We start from the raw sequence: 18,529 nt of genomic DNA, 5'->3' as shown, positions 1-18,529 counted from the left end.
TGAGTGAAGCACAAAGCTACCTCTGCTAAGTGCCATTATTCCAGCCCTGTTGTCCTCTGTATTTTCAAACCAGTTCATAATCCCCTCCTTTATTATGAGGCCTTTCAGAGGTACTCAGAGGTACAGAGATGTCCTGGTATTCTAGGAGTTCCTGGAATGGATATGATGGTGTCCGACTCACTTGGAAGTTGAAGCAGCAGTCATCTTGATCTTTCACTTTTTATTTCATAGTCACAGTTCATACTTAATGACTAAACTGCTTTTGAGTTTTGCTCTACCTGTTACACTAAAGAGCTTTTAAAAACTATTCTTCAATTCTTTGGACGTGATTTTGGCTGTCTTTTGAATTGTCAGAAATTGGGAAATATTGGAAGTTTTGATTTGGTTAAATTTTTGGATTTACTCTTGACATTTTGACTTTTCCTTTCCAGGTTTGTTGAATGTACGGAGTGTGGAAGAAAGATGCATCAGATCTGTGTCCTTCATCATGAGATCATCTGGCCATCTGGGTGAGACATCAGTATTTTCCCTAGACTTTTTCTTTGTTGTGAATTTTAGGAAGTTTGTCTTCTCTGCAATGATTATATTTTATCCTCAAAGTTACTATCTCTTGGAATTATTCTTTTTTTTTGTTTGTTTATTTTTGGCTGCATCGGGTATTAGTAGCGGTGGGCGGGCTCTTCGCTGTGGCGTGCAGGCTTCTCTCTAGTTGTGGCACGGGCTCAGTAATTGCAGCACACAAGCTCTCTAGTTGTGGCGCACGGGCTTAGTTGCCCCGCAGCACATGGGATCTTAGTTCCCCAACCAGGGATCAAGCCCACGTCCCCTGCATTGGAAGGCAGATTCTTTTTTTTTTTTTTAATATTTATTTATTTAATTTATTTATTTATGGCTGTGTTGGGTCTTCGTTGCTGCGCGCGGGCTTTCTCTAGCTGCAGTGAGCGGGGGCTACTCTTGGTTGCGGGGTTCTCATTGCGGTGGCTTCTCTTGTTGCAGAGCATGGGCTCTAGGTGCACGGGCTTCAGTAGTTGTGGCACACGGGCTCAGTAGTTGTGGCTCACGGGCTCTAGGTGCGCGGGCTCAGCAGTTGTGGCGCGCGGGCTTAGTTGCTCCGCGGCATGTGGGATCTTCCCGGACCAGGGCTCGAACTTGTGTCCCCTGCATTGGCAGGCGGATTCTTAACCACTGCATCACCAGGGAAGCCCGGAAGGCGGATTCTTAACCACTGGACCACCAGGGAAGTCCCTAGAATTATTCTGGATTGGGAAAAGATCATTAAAATCCAGTTTTAGGGCTTCCCTGGTGGTGCAGTGGTTGAGAATCTGCCTGCTAATGCAGGGGACACGGGTTCGAGCCCTGTTCTGGGAAGATCCCACATGCCACGGAGCAACTAGGCCCGTGAGCCACAACTACTGAGCCTGCGCGTCTGGAGCCTGTGCTCCGCAACAAGAGAGGCCGCGATAGTGAGAGGCCCGCGCACCACGATGAAGAGTGGCCCCCGCTTGCCGCAACTAGAGAAAGCCCTCGCACAGAAACAAAGACCCAACACAGCCATAAATAAATAAATAAATAAATAAATAAATAAATAAGTGGTGCTGACATTGAGATGGATGTGGAAAGAAAGAAAAAGAAAAAAAATCCAGTTTTAAAATATTAAATAACCTAGAATCCAAAAACATAGATATTTCTCTTATTTGCATCGTTTTAATCCATATACAAATACTTTATTCTGCTTTAAATTCTTTGGTGGTCATTGTGCATCAAAAGTAAATACAAAAGATTTATCAATAGAGGGTAACAGGAAATCTGTAGCACCTGGAAACCAGCAAGGAGATGTTAGACACAATTAAACCTGCTAGGTTTTGAACATTACTTACATTGCAGTAGAAAAACTAGACGGTATGGATAATGCAGGTTGCCAAGGAGCCACCTCTGTTTCTGCCTCTGAGAGAACATCGCACTGAACAGCATACTGAATGGTGACCGTGGTTAGGACTTTTTTTTTTTTTTTTTTTTGGCTGCGTTGGGTCTTCGTTGCTGCGCGCAGGCTTTCTCTAGTTGCGGCGAGCGGGGGCTTCTCTTGTTGCAGAGCACAGACTCTAGGTACGCGGGCTTCACTAGTTGTGGCATGTGGGCTCAGTTGTGACTTGCGGGCTCTAGAGCGCAGGCTCAGTAGTCGTGTTGCACAGGCTTAGTTGCTCTGAGGCATATGGGATCTTCCCGGACCAGGGATCGAAGCTGTGTCCCCTGCGTTGGCAGACAGATTCTTAACCACTGTGCCACCAGGGGAGTCCCCCAAAAGATTTTAAATCACATCCTAACCAGGGGACTTCCCTGGTGGCACAGTGGTTAAGAATCCGCCTGCCAGTGCAGGGGACACGGGTTCAAGCCCTGGTCCTGAAAGATCCCACATGCAGTGGAGCAACTAAGCCCGTGCACCACAACTACTGAGCCCACATGCCACAACTACTGAAGCCCGCACGCCTAGAGCCCATGCTCCGCAACAAGAGAAGCCACCGCAGTGAGAAGCCCGTGCACCACAACGAAGAGCAGCCCCCGCTCGCCACAACTAGAGAAAGCCCGCACGCAGCAACGAAGACCCAACGCAGCCATAAATAAATAAACAAACAAAATAAAATCTTCTGGGGAGTTGGATAATAGTTAACTAGATGTTGTCCAGTGAAAGGCAAAGTTGCATGAAAATGACTAGATACAGACTTCAATGAACTAGGTATTCTTGGGCCTCATGTTCTGTTTCTGAATATTCTCCACATATTTACCCAGGGTGCACATCATCAATGCCTTTCATGGGCAGTGAGTGGATTTTTGTCCATTGTGACACTTATGTGTTTACTGCTATGGGCTACCTCTCTTTCTCCAGGAATAGGGCTGATCCCAGCTCTGTTCCAAGGGAAGGGTTGGGGGAGTATCTGTGTATTAAGTGACTCTCATTAGAATGGATATCTACTCTCTGCTCTTTTCCTGGACTGTTGTTGTTGTTTTAAGAACTTTATTTTCTAGGTTGCTTTCCCTCCAGTGACTTTTTTTTTTAATATTCATTCATTTATTTATTTGGCTACGCCGGGTCTTAGTTGTGGCACGTGGGATCTTCGTAGCGGCATGCAAGAACTTTGGCTGCGGGATCTTTAGTTTCGGCATGTGGGATCTAATTCCCTGACTAGGGATCGAACATGGGCCCCCTGCATTGGGATCGTGGAGTCTCAGCCACTGGACCACCAGGAAAGTTCCCTGGACTGACTGTTGATGCTAGTTTGGAGGTCACAGGAAAGAAGATGCTAATTACCAAATTTCCAGAAAAAAACACTAAGGAAAAGCGCAGTAGTTGATGTTTATATGGCTTGTCTTTAGATAGGCCTTTTTAGTGCTTTCCTTAATTACAGAGTGGGTAAGGATAATTGAGGGAGTTGCAGCGATCCTTGCAACTGAAGATCAGCCAGCCGGTTGATGAGTACTTATGTGGTTTCCAGTTTTTCCAAGAAATTCTACTTATGCACACATCCTTATGTAATTGCAAGAACAAAGAGAATGTACATTTAAAATCTATTAGTGCTGGACTTCCCTGGCAGTCCAGTGATTAAGACTCTGGGCTTCCAATGCAGGGGGCGCAGGTTCAATCCCTGGTCAGGGAACTAAAATCCCACAGCACAGTCAAAAAATATTTTTTAAAAAACATATTAGTGCTGCTTTCAAAACGTACTTACTTACATTCCCACTGGTAGCATATAGACTTTTGCCAGTGTGATTGGCCATAACAAATTTTCTGCTTTAATCTGTGATTCTTCAACATCTTTGAGCATGCAAAATTTGCATGTGCCAATTTATATGCCCTTCACATTTCTTCATGTCTTTTGTCTATTTCTCAGTTAGGTTTTGTTTTGTTTCTAATATTTTTATTTATTTTTGGCTGTGTTGGGTCTTCGTTGCTGCGCGCGGGCTTTCTCTAGTTGTGGCAAGTGGGGGACTACTCTTCGTTGCGGTGCGCAGGCTTCTCATTGCGGTGGCTTCTCTTGTTGCGGGGCATGGGTTCTAGGCGCGCGGGCTTCAGTAGTTGTGGCGCACGGGCTTAGTTGCTTCGTGGCATGTGGGATCTTCCCGGACCAGGGCTCGAACCTGTGTCCCCTGCATTGGCAGGCAGATTCTTAACCACTGCACCACCAGGGAAGCCCTCAATTAGGTTTTTTATCCTTTTTCTCTTAATGTTTTCTAAAAGCTCTTTGTATATTGGTTATATTAACTCTTTGTTGTGTATTTAGAAATACTGCTCCCAGGTTGTCTTTTAAATTTCAACCTTACACATACATAAGATAGATTTTATAGCATACGTTACTTTAAATGTTTCTCTAAGTTGTTTAAGCAAAGTCTTGGTTTACATTTTAGATTTGTCTGTGATGGCTGTTTAAAGAAGACTGCACGAACTAGAAAAGAAAATAAGTTTTCTGCTAAAAGTAAGTTTCATTCTTACAGGTAAAATTTGGCAAAGCTTCACTGAAGCATAGTTAAAAATAAACATCCAGAATGAATTATTTTGTTTCAACGTTATTTGAAATTTTAAAAAAAATTTTTAATTTATTTTTTGGCTGTGTTGGGTCTTCGCTTCTGAGTGGGGGCCATTCTTCATTGTGGTGCGCGGGCTTCTCATTGCAGTGGTCTCTCCCGTTGCGGAGCACGGGCTCTAGAGCGCAGGCCCAGTAGTTGTGGCGCATGGGCTTAGTTGCTCCACGGCATGTGGGATCTTCCCGACCAGGGATCGAACCCGTGTCCCCTCCATTGGCAGGCAGATTCCTATCCACTGCGCCACCAGGGAAGCCCCTATTTGAAATATTTAACCAAAGTTAAAACCAAATAATTTTTCCATGATGTACTTAAAGTTGAACTGTGATGTACTTTTTGGTGTGAAAATCATTAGACCTAGTTATTTATAAGAAGGAGGTTATGTGTTTTTCTTGTTCCTACACATATCCTAATGGAGGCCAGATGTGGAAATACTTGCCCAGAATTGCCATCTCATGAATGATTCCCTCAGTTTTGTGTATACCCTTAGTTGGGACTGCATTTAGACCTGTGTGATCTTTTCAGTTGGGTGGGGATGGCAGTCAGTTTTAGTTTTGTAGAACGATGCCTTTGCAGTTTTTTGCTGATGTACAGGTTGCTTTTAATCCTCTGTAAAGCTTATCAAAGCACCCGACAGTTGTTAAGTGTTACTGCAGTTGAGGCAAAGTGCATATGAGTGTTCTGTTTTTTGACTCTTCTGAAAAGGAAAATTTTTCAAAATAAAAAGTTGGCGAAAATAACATTTATAAAGTATTAACTACCCTGCTTGCTTTAACTGCACATATACTGAAATCGGAATGATATAGAGATGATTAGCGTGGTGCTCTGTAAGGATGATAGACTCGTGAAGTGTTCCACATTAAGTTTTTTTTTTTTTAAGTATTGACTAGATCGCTAACTTAACAAAATGTAGCAAGTAATCTTGTTAGTATTGAAAAAGCAGAAATGAGATTTGGTATTGAAACTTAAGACTGATAGTAATAAATTTGTACCTTAGTTACTACTGAACTTTTAACTTTTAAATTCTTAGGGTTGCCATCTACCAGGCTTGGCACCTTTCTGGAGAATCGTGTGAATGACTTTCTGAGGCGACAAAATCACCCTGAGTCAGGAGAGGTCACTGTTAGAGTAGTTCATGCTTCTGACAAAACTGTGGAAGTCAAACCAGGCATGAAAGCAAGGTACCTAATAATTTCCCCTTTTCTTCTCTGTGGATCCACAATTGCTCATACACAGTTACTGCTGATGAATCTAATCTGAATGAAATGTTGTGGTCTTTCCCTCCAACATGAATTGTATAGGTTTGTAGATAGTGGAGAGATGGCAGAATCCTTTCCATATCGAACCAAAGCCCTCTTTGCCTTTGAGGAGATTGATGGTGTTGACTTGTGTTTCTTTGGCATGCACGTTCAAGAGTATGGTTCTGACTGCCCCCCGCCCAACCAGAGGTAAGACTTTACTGTGGCTACTTTCTAATTTGCGCGGGAGTTTGAAGTTATAGTAAGGTAAACAAGCATGATGGACAAGAAAATATTTGATGTGCTTGTTTTGGAAATGCAAGTTTTCAAGTGTGTAGTATTGAAGTGAAACAAAAAACAAAAACAAAACTAGAAAATACTGCTCAATACTGCTCTTGTGTGGTCATAGTAATAGGGAAAGGGATGTGAATAGCAGCCTAAAATACAAAATGGGAAACAAACTGACGACTTTTCAGAAAATGTAATTAAGTCTAGGTTGTTTCAAGTACCTTGCTGAGATGTACGTGAAAGAATGTCATACAAATGAGGTAGAGTATGGTTTAGAATTCTCCATTTCCAAAATAGTATAAAGGCCAGAATAAGAGTGCTGCCAGAATATGTTTGGATTGCTCAATACTGACTGATTATACAGTGTCTCAGGCCCTGCTAGGTGCTGAGACTGTAATAGAGCCACAGGCCCACAAAACCCCCCGATGGGTTCACAAGCTAGTCATTTACCTAAATAACTGTAATATTGTGTGATAAGCATTAAAAATGACAAGGTGAGCGAAGGGCACAGAAAAGAGAGAAGGTGTTTTTAGCCACATCAGTAGGAACTCGTTGCGTGACTTGACCAGGCTTCTTTCTCCCCATTTGGTATAGGAGAGTATACATATCATACCTGGATAGTGTTCATTTCTTCCGTCCTAAATGCTTGAGAACTGCAGTCTATCATGAAATTCTAATTGGATATTTGGAATACGTCAAGAAATTAGGGTAAGCATAAAAACAATTGCTAGTTTTAAAAACAACTTGTTTAATTAGTTTTAAACTAATCACCACTGTGATATTATGGTGAGATATAATACATGCAAATATGTGACTTTTGGTCTTTTTTCCTCAACTTTGGCTTTCATCTAGTGGAACTATAATTAGGAGACCCTTGGTTAATTTTGCCAGTGGGAAAGAAATGGATATTTTGACCATAGTTGCACCCATCCCAGATTTTTATTTTGTTCAGTTAAGCTATTAGGTACAGTTTGATTTGAAGGGCCAGAACCTTAACCTGTACTTGGTCCTTTTGCACCTGAGTATCAAAACCAAAATCACACTAAGGTCTGGAGATAAAAAAAATCCATCAGACTGGTTCCTTACCTTCAAGGTATATATGTACTTGCACCTCACCACCTCACCTTGCAGGTTATTCCTTTTAACAGTTTGCATTTCATTTAGCCCTCCTGCTGACATGGATTCATTTTCCTTTGCATTGTAGCTTTTGTTTGGTCTTGAAATGCAAATTTGGGATTTTTTTGATCCAGGGTTATGCCTAGTTCTGGCCTGGAAGACTTTTTTATTTGGCTGCGTTGGGTCTTCGTTGCTGCGACCGGGGGCTGCTCTTGTGTTGCGGTGTGCAGGCTTCTCATTACGGTGGCTTCTCTTGTTGCTGTGCACAGGCTCAGTAGTTGTGGCTCATGGGCTTAGTGGCTCCGTGGCATGTGGGATCTTTTAGGACCAGGGTTCGAACCCGCGTCCCCTGCATTTGCAGGCAGATTCTTAACCACTGTGCCACCAGGGAAGTCCCTGGCCTAAGACTTTTGATCTGATGTGGATTGCACACTTCGTGTTATCTTGGGGAAATCATTGGTTTCTGTACTGACTCCACTTTGTAGTTTAAAGTATAACATTCTTTCTAGAATGTGTGATCTTTCTCTTGAATGTTCCTTCTCTTTGTGTTGTTAGATATACAACAGGGCATATTTGGGCATGCCCCCCAAGTGAGGGAGACGACTACATCTTCCATTGCCACCCCCCCCGACCAGAAGATACCCAAGCCCAAGCGACTGCAGGAGTGGTACAAAAAGATGCTCGACAAGGCTGTATCCGAGCGAATTGTCCACGACTACAAGGTCAGGAGTGGGGGTGACAGAACTGTGGCTTCACTAATCCTGCTGCTCTGCAGTCTGCCCTTCTTACTATCTTAACAAACATCTTCTGTTTGTTCTCTCTCTTCCATGTAATTTGTAAAATTAAGCTAATTTGATAGCGGGTGTTTTCTTTCCTGAATTACTAAGATGAGTGGATCTGGCAAAATATTTAATAGCCATTTGTGATTGTAGGGTATCTCATGATAAGAAACTTGAACTACTAAGTATCTTATCTGTTTTTACTCATGGGGAGGAAAACATGAAATGGGTGTTTTCCTAAGCAGCCCAGCAAATCATTCTTTAACCATGTGGTTTCCAGTAATTGTAATTGGGGTTGTTTTGAACATATTTCTCAGTAAGAACTGCTGATACTTCAAGGGTGTGTGCAAGGCGGGCGTGCCTCCCGTCGCACTGCATTCTGTCTCAAGAGTGGTAGAAGCCACAGTGTGAATGATGCTGCCTTTGCCATTGTTCCTGACAGGATAGTTTGCCACTTGGTTATGTAAAGGCGGATAATTTCCCTGTCCTCGTGGGTAGAGGAAAGAGGAACCAGAAATACTGATTTCAGACCAGACCTTTCACTGTTTGTGACACTAAATGTCTCCCCAGACATCAGACTTGGGTATAAAATCTCTGCCATCTTCCAGAAGACACATCTGATTCTTCATGTTTCTTGCATCCGTTAGCTATGACTGCTTCTGTATAATAAATGTGTTTTTTTTAAAAATATATATATATAAATTCCTATTTGTACACGGATATTTTCACAGGATATTTTTAAACAAGCTACTGAAGATCGATTAACAAGCGCGAAGGAATTGCCTTACTTTGAAGGTGATTTCTGGCCCAATGTACTGGAAGAGAGCATTAAGGAACTGGAACAGGAGGAGGAAGAGAGAAAGCGAGAGGAGAACACCAGCAACGAAAGCACAGATGTGAGGGCTTTGCATTTCCCTTTCCAGCCTCTACCTATTCTCATGTATAACCTGGAAGTGAGCTTAAGTTTTCAACATGGTCTTAAAGCTCTCAGCTCTTCAAGTTGGGCAAGAAATATTGGCATAGATAAGTTACTGTGGTTCTAGTTGAGTGGTTTTAAGCCTTTTTTAGCATCAGGCCTCTTTTTTTTAATATAGAAATCGATTGATTGATTGGCTGATTTTGGGTCTTCATTGCTGTGTGCGGGCTTTCTCTAGTTGCGGCGAGCGGGGGCTACTCTTTGTTACGGTGCGTGGGCTTCTCATTGCAGTGGCTTCTCTTTGTTGCAGAGCACAGGCTCTGGGCACGCGGGTTGCAGTAGTTGTGGCTCGCAGGCTCAGTAATTGTGGCTCGCAGGCTCTAAAGCACAGGCTCAGTAGTTGTGGCGCACGGGCTTAGTTGCTCTGCGGCATGTGCGATCCTCCCGGACCAGGGCTCGAACCCATGTCCCCTGCACTGGCAGGCTGATTCTCAACCACTGTGCCAGCAGGGAAGTCCCAGACCTCATTTTTTTAAAATATTTATTTATGTGGTTCCGCAGAGTCTTAGTTACGGCATGCGGGACCTACTTCCCTGACCAGGGATCGAACCCGGGCCCCCTGCATTGGGAGCACGGAGTCTTAGCCATTGGACCACCAGGGAAGTACCAGACCTCACTTTTAAATGGAATCTTGGATTTCTAGTAATGGAAGACAGAAAATTACCCATCTAGAGCATGGGGTTGGTAAACTTTTTCTGCAAAGGTCTAGATTATGAATATTTTGGGCCCTGCAGGTCATATATTGTCTCCAGCACATTCTTTTTTTCTGTTTTTTTTTTTTTTTTTTTTTCTTTTTCTTTTTTTCTTAAACAACACTTTATAGCTATAAAAACCATCATTCTTAGCCATACAAAAACAGGTCTGGCCCAGAGTTTGCCAGTCCCCAAACAGAACCTATGTTGTAGACGGATCATCTGAGGAGCTTTTCCTTGTCATTTATTTCCCCATAGTTTATCTAGATTGCCCTTGCTGAGTCTGAACTATTCAAGTCACCCTTAAATAGTCTAATAAGAACCCTTTACAGTCTGCAGTTTAAACTCCTTGATTGAATGTTTTTCAAGGTTTTTTTTGAATAGTAGGCCCATAAAATTCTAGAAAGTGAGTGGAAGGAAATGTAGCCAAGGACTTTGGCTCCCTACTCCTATGCACACTTCACTACCCCACACTGCCACTCACTCCTTGTTCTTGTCCTCAAATCTGGGATAGCCTGGGTCCACCTGCGGTGTCTCCTTGGTCTGCAGGGTTCTTCTGGCCAAAAAGCTAAGGCTGCCATTGTCTTAATGAAGAGACATTAGTGGAGACATTCTTTACTGGGAGAAAATAAGTGCAAAAACGTTAGTAAACTTTAGTTTACTGTAAATAACAGCTTTAAAAAAGAGGATGAATGAAGAGAGCAGATGGTGTAAGGTGGAAGGTTATGATCTCTAGTTTCAAAAATGGAGTCTTTTTACCATTATTTTTTCTTAAATCTCTTAACAAATAGTTAACATTTTATCGTCCTCTTGTGCTAACCTGCAGGTGACAAAGGGAGACAGCAAAAATGCTAAAAAGAAGAATAATAAGAAAACTAGCAAAAACAAGAGCAGCCTGAGTAGGGGCAATAAGAAGAAGCCAGGCATGCCCAATGTATCCAATGACCTCTCGCAAAAACTGTATGCCACCATGGAGAAGCATAAAGAGGTAAGATATAGCCACCAAGAGTGGAAAAAAACAGGGCAGGATTTCTCAAAAACTGCCCACCGTGGTTGGTATTTATGACGTGAGCACCAGACCATTTGAAATTCAGAAGGAAGAAAATCATTTGAGGGGAAAGAAGGCAAAAAGAGGATAGCTAGAGTGGGTGGTGAGAATAGGAAATGGTAAGCTGTCTTTGAGTTGTAGCTGTTATCAAGCTAGATGGTGTTGGGAAAGTATAAGCATAGTTTGTCTGACCCTGTTGTTTGTAATCCTTTTATGTTTGTATTTCTGTCCGTTGTTCAGGAGATTGGCTTGTTGGGTATCTTTATTGTTTTGTTTTAGACCAAGCTCCTTAGAACTCCATTTGGCCATTCCAGTTTGTCTGTAATGGAACTTTGGCAAAACGAATGAATATTTGCCTTCCTGAAAGGGAACTGGGAAGTGTAGAGAATTGAAGAAAAGTTAAACTTTCATATATGTACCTGTAACACCTTCTCAGCAAAGTAAAAACTTTGAATTATTTCATTATTTAAATTGCTTATTTATTGTTGTAGGTAGTTTGGGAGTGTAACTGGGTGTGTTGGACTTTTTTCCCCCAACGTCATCATTGCTGAGATGAGGAGTCTTGAAGGGTAATTCATGTCAGTTTAGTTTTTGATTTTTTTTAACACCTGTTTGACTCTGTGTTCAGACATCATAGTCAAGTTCTTATAGGAAGAGGCCATTATGAGGAGAGGGAACTTGAAGGTTTGGTTCAAGGTGTGGATGCCTCACTTAGATAATGATTGTCAGCTGTTTTGGGCAATATATAGTGTCACAGAATTCTATCATAACAGCAATTGGGAAAAGCCCTTAGAGTATATCATAATAGGTGTGACTTAAGTTGTGGATACATTAGAGTATGTCATAATAGGTGTGACTTAAGTTGTGGATACATCATCTGAAGAAGATGTGGGTAGTAGTCACCTGTTAGGAGTTAGAATCTAAGGTCGTCAATTTAGGTTAAATTCAAGTATTGTCTTAGCTCTAGGGTGACATACAGTGAAATCAATCATAATGGTTGTTATTGGATGGTTGGCCATAGTGAAGATTTCCTAGGGAGTCACCAGATGGTTTTATCTGCCCCTCTTTTGAATGGGTTGCTGCAGACATTCCCTACTTGTTAGATCCAGTACTTTCCTGTGTGCGATCACATTTTCAAAATGCTCTTCCTTGCTTTATGAGTGCTTTCTTTGAGCCACAGTATCAAACCCAGTATTACAAGGTCAGACACACATCACAGTCCTCCCTTGATGTTTTTAACTTTTGGCATCTGTTTTGATATGTCTTTACTCAGTGTGTGCACTCTTGTCCTGTGTTTTCTTTTTTTGTTTTTTTCAAGTTTTTGTTTTTGGCCACACTGTGTGGCATGCAGGGTCTTAATAGCTCCCCGACCAGGGATCGAACCCACGCCCCCTGCAGTGGAAGCACGGAGTCTTAAGCACTGGACTGCCAGGGAAGTCCCTGTGTTCTTTTTCTAGACTCTTGTTTTATGCCAACATTGCTGCCCAAGTATATAACAAATGTTACTGCCAGTTTGCACAGATTTTCAGCCTCTGAAAAACTGGTAGAATACAGTGGGCAATACAGCAGTTACTCACAAGTTCTTGATCTCTTGAAGGTTCCATTTTACATTTTATTATTACATATATAATCCCAGCTTCTTCTTGCAGCCTTTACACCAGTGGTTATGGGACTTAATGGTGGTTGTGTGTCTTTAAACTTCAATGAACAAACTTCAACTTTTGCTGTTTCTGTACCAAGGACGAAGGAGGTTTTGCTTTTTTAATTTTCCCACCAACTTTTTTTTTCCTCCAAACTTACAGGAAAGTTATATAGAAGATGCCCTCCTGTAGCCTTCACTTAGATTCACCAACTGTTAACATTCGGCTACATTTTCTGTATCCTTATTTCAGCAAGTACCTTCTGCGAAGGAGGACGCTTTCTGCATAAGCACGCGATGGCTGCACTCGGGAAGCCCCACCCACTGCCGCCAGCTCACGGCCACTCCTCCTGCTCCACGCGGAGTTGCCGTGTTTCAGCTCCTGGCCTTACTTTCTTAACATGACATGGGCATTTTGTGGAAGACTCCAGGCCCATTGTTGTATAGAGTGTCCCTCAATTTGGATTTTTCTGTTTCCTTATGATTAGAGTCAGGTTAAACCATGGATTGCATCTTAAAGTAGACCACTTTGAGGCAAAATGTCCACTGTACGGTGCTGTACCCGACCATTCTTCTTTTGAAGAAATTATTGAATGTGGTAGAAAACATAAGATGTAGATTTTTTAGGCCCGTCGTAGACAGTCCCAGAGAAGAGCACAGAGGTAGTGAAGCAGGAGAAAGAGGGCCATGTCGTGTAACCTTGCGAGGTGGTCATAAAACTAAGCCAGGCGTCCCAGCCCCCCAGGGGCACAGCCTGGCCCACCCGTCCACGGTAACTGGTCCAGTGCCCTGTGGTGCTCTAGTGCCAGAGTCAGGATGAGACTGTCTGTTTTGCAGGTCTTCTTCGTGATCCGTCTCATCGCCGGCCCCGCCGCCAACTCCCTGCCTCCCATCGTTGATCCCGACCCCCTCATCCCCTGCGACCTGATGGACGGGCGGGATGCCTTTCTCACCCTCGCAAGGGACAAGCACCTGGAGTTCTCCTCACTCCGAAGAGCCCAGTGGTCCACCATGTGCATGCTGGTGGAGCTGCACACCCAGAGCCAGGACCGCTTCGTCTACACCTGCAACGAGTGCAAGCACCACGTGGAGACGCGCTGGCACTGCACCGTGTGCGAGGTAGGCCCCTGGCGGGGAGGGGCAGGGGGGCTTCCGGGTGCCTGAGATGCGATTCAGACAGAGGTTATGCAGGCCGGGGGGGCCTTCCTAGGCTCCGGGGCCACTGGTGAGTAACAGGACAGGGTGGGCGGGGCCTGGTCTCAAATCCGAGTGGTTGGTTAGAGGCTTTCTCTAAAACGGGGCTTTTTAGCCCAAGCAGAGTATGTAAATACTTTTGAATGACTTTAATCCTGGAGAGTTGACCTGCACCTGTGTTTTTCCCCAGGATTATGATTTGTGTATCACCTGCTATAACACTAAAAACCATGACCACAAAATGGAGAAACTGGGTCTCGGGTTAGATGACGAGAGCAACAACCAGCAGGCCGCGGCCACCCAGAGCCCGGGAGACTCCCGCCGCCTGAGCATCCAGCGCTGCATCCAGTCTCTGGTCCACGCCTGCCAGTGCCGCAACGCCAACTGCTCCCTGCCCTCCTGCCAGAAGATGAAGCGGGTTGTGCAGCACACCAAGGGCTGCAAGCGGAAGACCAACGGAGGGTGCCCCATCTGCAAGCAGCTCATCGCCCTCTGCTGCTACCACGCCAAGCACTGCCAGGAGAACAAGTGCCCCGTGCCCTTCTGCCTCAACATCAAGCAGAAGCTCCGGCAGCAGCAGCTGCAGCACCGGCTCCAGCAAGCCCAGATGCTCCGCAGGAGGATGGCCAGCATGCAGCGGGCTGGCGTGGTGGGGCAGCAGCAGGGCCTGCCCTCCCCGACGCCTGCGACCCCGACCACGCCCACGGGCCAGCAGCCGACCACCCCGCAGACGCCCCAGCCCCCCTCCCAGCCCCAGCCCACCCCTCCCACCAGCATGCCGCCCTACTTGCCCAGGACTCAGGCTGCTGGCCCGGTGTCCCAGGGCAAGGCGGCCGGCCAGGTCACCCCGCCGACCCCTCCGCAGACTGTTCAGCCACCCCTTCCAGGACCCCCGCCTGCAGCAGTGGAAATGGCAATGCAGATTCAGAGGGCAGCCGAGACGCAGCGCCAGATGGCCCATGTGCAAAGTTTTCAAAGGCCAATCCAGCACCAGATGCCCCAAATGACTCCGATGGCCCCCATGGGTATGAACGCACCCCCCATGGCCAGAGGTCCCGGCGGGCATTTGGAGCCAGGGGTGGGGCCCACAGGGATGCAGCAGCCACCACCGTGGGCCCAAGGAGGATTGCCTCAGCCCCAGCACCTGCAGCCCGGGATGCCCAGGCCAGCCATGATGTCAGTGTCACAGCACGGTCAGCCCCTGAACATGGCTCCCCAACCGGGATTGGGCCAGGTAGGTGTGAGCCCTCTCAAACCGGGCACTGTGTCTCAACAAGCCTTACAAAACCTTCTGCGGACTCTCAGGTCTCCCAGCTCCCCCCTGCAGCAGCAACAGGTGCTTAGTATCCTTCACGCCAACCCCCAGCTGTTGGCTGCGTTCATCAAGCAGCGGGCTGCCAAGTACGCCAACGCCAATCCGCAGCCCCTCCCCGGGCAGCCCGGCGTGCCCCAGGGCCAGCCAGGGCTGCAGCCCCCCGCCATGCCGGGCCAGCAGGGGGTCCACTCCAGCCCCGCCATGCCGAACCTGAATCCCATGCAGGCGGGCGTCCAGAGGGCCGGCCTGCCCCAGCAGCAAGCGCCGCAGCAGCAGCTCCCGCCGCCCATGGGGGGGATGAGCCCCCAGGCTCCGCAGATGAGCATGAATCACAGCACCATGCCGGCGCAGTTCCGAGACATTCTGAGGCGGCAGCAGATGATGCAGCAGCAGCAGCAGCAGCAGCAGCAGGGGGCGGGGCCCGGAGTCGGCCCTGGGCTGGCCAGCCACAGCCAGTTCCAGCCGCCCCAGGGCCTGGGCTACCCTGCCCCGCAGCCGCCGCCGCCGCCCCGGATGCAGCAGCACATGCAGCACCTGCAGCAAGGGAGCGGGGGCCAGCTGGGCCAGCTCCCCCAGGCCCTGGGGGCAGAGGCAGGAGCCGGCCTGCAGGCCTATCAGCAGCGACTCCTTCAGCAACAGATGGGGTCACCCGCTCAGCCCAACCCCATGAGCCCCCAGCAGCACATGCTCCCGAGTCAGGCTCAGTCCCCGCACCTTCCAGGCCAGCAGATCCCATCTCTCTCCAATCAAGTGCGGTCTCCCCAGCCTGTTCCTTCTCCGCGGCCGCAGTCCCAGCCCCCCCACTCCAGCCCTTCCCCACGGATGCAGCCTCAGCCTTCTCCACACCACGTTTCCCCACAGACCAGTTCTCCACATCCCGGACTGGTCGCTGCCCAGGGCAACCCCATGGAACAAGGGCATTTTGCCAGCCCGGACCAGAATTCGATGCTCTCTCAGCTGACTAGCAATCCAGGCATGGCAAACCTCCATGGTGCCAGCGCCACGGACCTGGGACTCAGCACCGACAACTCAGACTTGAATTCAAACCTCTCACAGAGTACACTAGACATACACTAGAGACACCTTGTAGTATTTTGGGAGCAAAAAAATTATTTTCTCTTAAGACTTTTTGTACTGAAAACAATTTTTTTGAATCTTTCTTAGCCTAAAAGACAGTTTTCCTTGGAACACACAAGAACTGCGCGGTAGCTGGCTGTTTGTGGTTTAAAGCAAACGTGCGAAATGAACCTGAGGGGTGACGATTGATAGAACACAAAGAATCTATTTTTGTTATGGCTGGTCCCCACCAGCCTGGTTTTTTTTCCCTTGTGTGTTTGGTTCAAGTGTGCACTGGGAGGAGGCTGAGGTCTGTGAAGCCAACCACATGCTCCTGCCTTGCACCTCCAATAGGTTTTATTATTTTTTTTAAATTAATGAAAATATGTAATATTAATAGTTATTATTTACTGGTGCAGATGGTTGACATTCTTCCCTATTTTCCTCACTTTATGGAAGAGTTAAAAAAGAACATTTCTAAAACCAGAGGACAAAAGGGGTTAATGTTACTTTAAAATTACATTCTATATATATATAAATATATATAAATATATATTAAAATACCAATTTTTTTCTCTGGGTGCAAAGATGTTCATTCTTTTAAAAATGTTTAAAAAAAAAAAAAAAAAAGGAAAAAAAAGCCCCCTTTCCTCCCCTCAAGTCAACTTTTGTGCTCCAGAAAATTTTCTATTCCGTAAGTCTGATCGTAAAAACTTCAAGTATTAAAGTAATTTGTACATGTAGAGAGAAAAATGACTTTTTCAAAATATACAGGGGCAGCTGCCAAATTGATGTATTATATATTGTGGTTCTGTTTCTTGAAAGAATTTTTTTCGTTATTTTTACATCTAACAAAGGAAAAAATTAAAAAGAGGGTAAGAAACGATTCCAGTGGGATGATTTTAACATGCAAAATGTCCCTGGGGTTTCTTCTTTGCTTGCTTTCTTCCTCCTTACCCTGTCCACCCCCAAAACACACACACACACACACACACACACACACACACACACACTTTCTGTAAAACTTGAAAATAGAAAGCAAAAACCCTCAACTTGTAAATCATGAGATTAAAGTTGATTACTTATAAATATGAACTTTGGATCACTGTATAGACTGTTAAATTTGATTTCTTATTACCTATTGTTAAATAAACTGTGTGAGACAGACACCTGACTTTGTTTCACTTCTTGCATCTTTATCTTAGAATGCCTCAGTTTAAATGCCTGATGTGTAGGATTCAGGTTGGTGAGGGGGAGTGCAGGCACTGGCTTACAGCCCTCCCTAACTACCACGTGAAGTGATTTTGTGATAAAATAGATTTAAAAAAACAGATTTTGGTAAATTTGTCCAAAGTTCAGGGGAAAACACAAATACCAGCTAAACGTTAATTTTATCAATTTGAATTGATACTAATTAGCCTTTATCAGCTTGATACAGGTCCTTCTGTGGTCCCCTGTGGATAACCTCATGCTCTTCCAGTCACCCTCATCTTACAGGGATAAGAATGAGCACCTAAGAGGGGTCATATCTGCCTAAGTCACAAGTAACTCCTTGAAAAAGCAGCACTTGAAGCTGGGCTGACAATACATCCCTATTCTCTGTTACACATACTTTGTTTTTGCTACCTGCCAGTCAGGAAATCATCAGGGGAATGAGGCTGTAGGAAAGGAAACTGTGTGGAAATAAACCCAGGAGGCTGAGAGAGATGACAACACGGAGTCTGATACTGTGCTAGGCACTGAAGAATGGAGAGGTTACCAGTCCTCCCTCTGAATGTTACGTCGGCTTTGAACAAGTTTGAAAACTCAGAAGAATACTGTGGATGAGCTGCTTTGGCATCATTTGGCAGGTCGTCTTGTTACTGTCACGGAGCTTTTACACTGACTATGTTCGATCATCTGCTGAGGGCTAAAGAAAAATGACTCTTCAAGTACAGTAATTCAAACTCCTGTTCGTCCTTTCCACTAGTTTACATTGTCTCAGGAAAAACAACCAGTATCTCCATGTGCAGTGAACCCGCACACTCAGCATTAATCGGCGCCCACCCCGGAAAATGTTAACAGGTGTCCACCTGCCTCAGGTCAGTGGTCCAGCAGACGTACACGCAGCACCTGTGTCCTGTGCCAGGCCAGGCAACACGCGTGGACAGGGTGCAGCCCTTCCCTCAGGCTAGCCAGCTCGAGATCTAGAAGAAAAGACAGAATGATGCTTAAACAAGATAAAATAGGAAAGTGTTAAGTGGTATATGCAGGGAACACAAGGAGCAGGGGTGAAAGCTTCTGGCGGGTGGGAATTGGGAAAATTTCCGGGAAGGGTAGCATGAAACTGGACCTTGTGGGGGAGATGAATGGGAAGAGGTGGAGAGGGGTGAGGAGGGACCCTGCCTAGAGGAGTGAAGAATCAGATCCTATTGGGAAAACCAGCTTCAGGTCCACTTGACTGAGACCAGAGAGAAGATGCTGAGTGCCTGTTACAGAAAGGGCCCCATAATGGTCCCCACAACTAGGGGCCCAGGGTTGATCTGAGCCCTCAAAAGGGAAATATTTAGAATTCTAACCCATTTCCAAGCAGTAAATTCCCAGCGTTCATAGTCCTAGGCTCTTTGGCTAAAGACA

General features: G+C 45.6%; 1 protein-coding gene across 1 annotated transcript in view; it reads left to right on the top strand.

Moving 5' to 3' along the window:
• Nucleotides 1-17,080, top strand: part of EP300 (E1A binding protein p300) — a 73,342-nt gene extending 56,262 nt beyond the window's left edge. Inside the window, 11 exon segments of the mRNA XM_061206504.1 lie at nucleotides 432-509; nucleotides 4,399-4,466; nucleotides 5,603-5,753; nucleotides 5,874-6,020; nucleotides 6,693-6,806; nucleotides 7,770-7,836; nucleotides 7,838-7,936; nucleotides 8,725-8,889; nucleotides 10,488-10,649; nucleotides 13,186-13,467; nucleotides 13,733-17,080. Of these exon segments, the coding sequence (XP_061062487.1) occupies nucleotides 432-509; nucleotides 4,399-4,466; nucleotides 5,603-5,753; nucleotides 5,874-6,020; nucleotides 6,693-6,806; nucleotides 7,770-7,836; nucleotides 7,838-7,936; nucleotides 8,725-8,889; nucleotides 10,488-10,649; nucleotides 13,186-13,467; nucleotides 13,733-15,934 (3,535 nt within the window). The 3' untranslated portion in view covers nucleotides 15,935-17,080.
• Nucleotides 17,081-18,529: the final 1,449 nt, after the last annotated feature.

Source organism: Eubalaena glacialis, chromosome 11 (genome assembly GCF_028564815.1).
Source record: "Eubalaena glacialis isolate mEubGla1 chromosome 11, mEubGla1.1.hap2.+ XY, whole genome shotgun sequence".
Taxonomy (NCBI): Eukaryota; Metazoa; Chordata; class Mammalia; order Artiodactyla; family Balaenidae; genus Eubalaena; species Eubalaena glacialis.
This window is presented reverse-complemented; position numbering and strand designations above follow the sequence as displayed.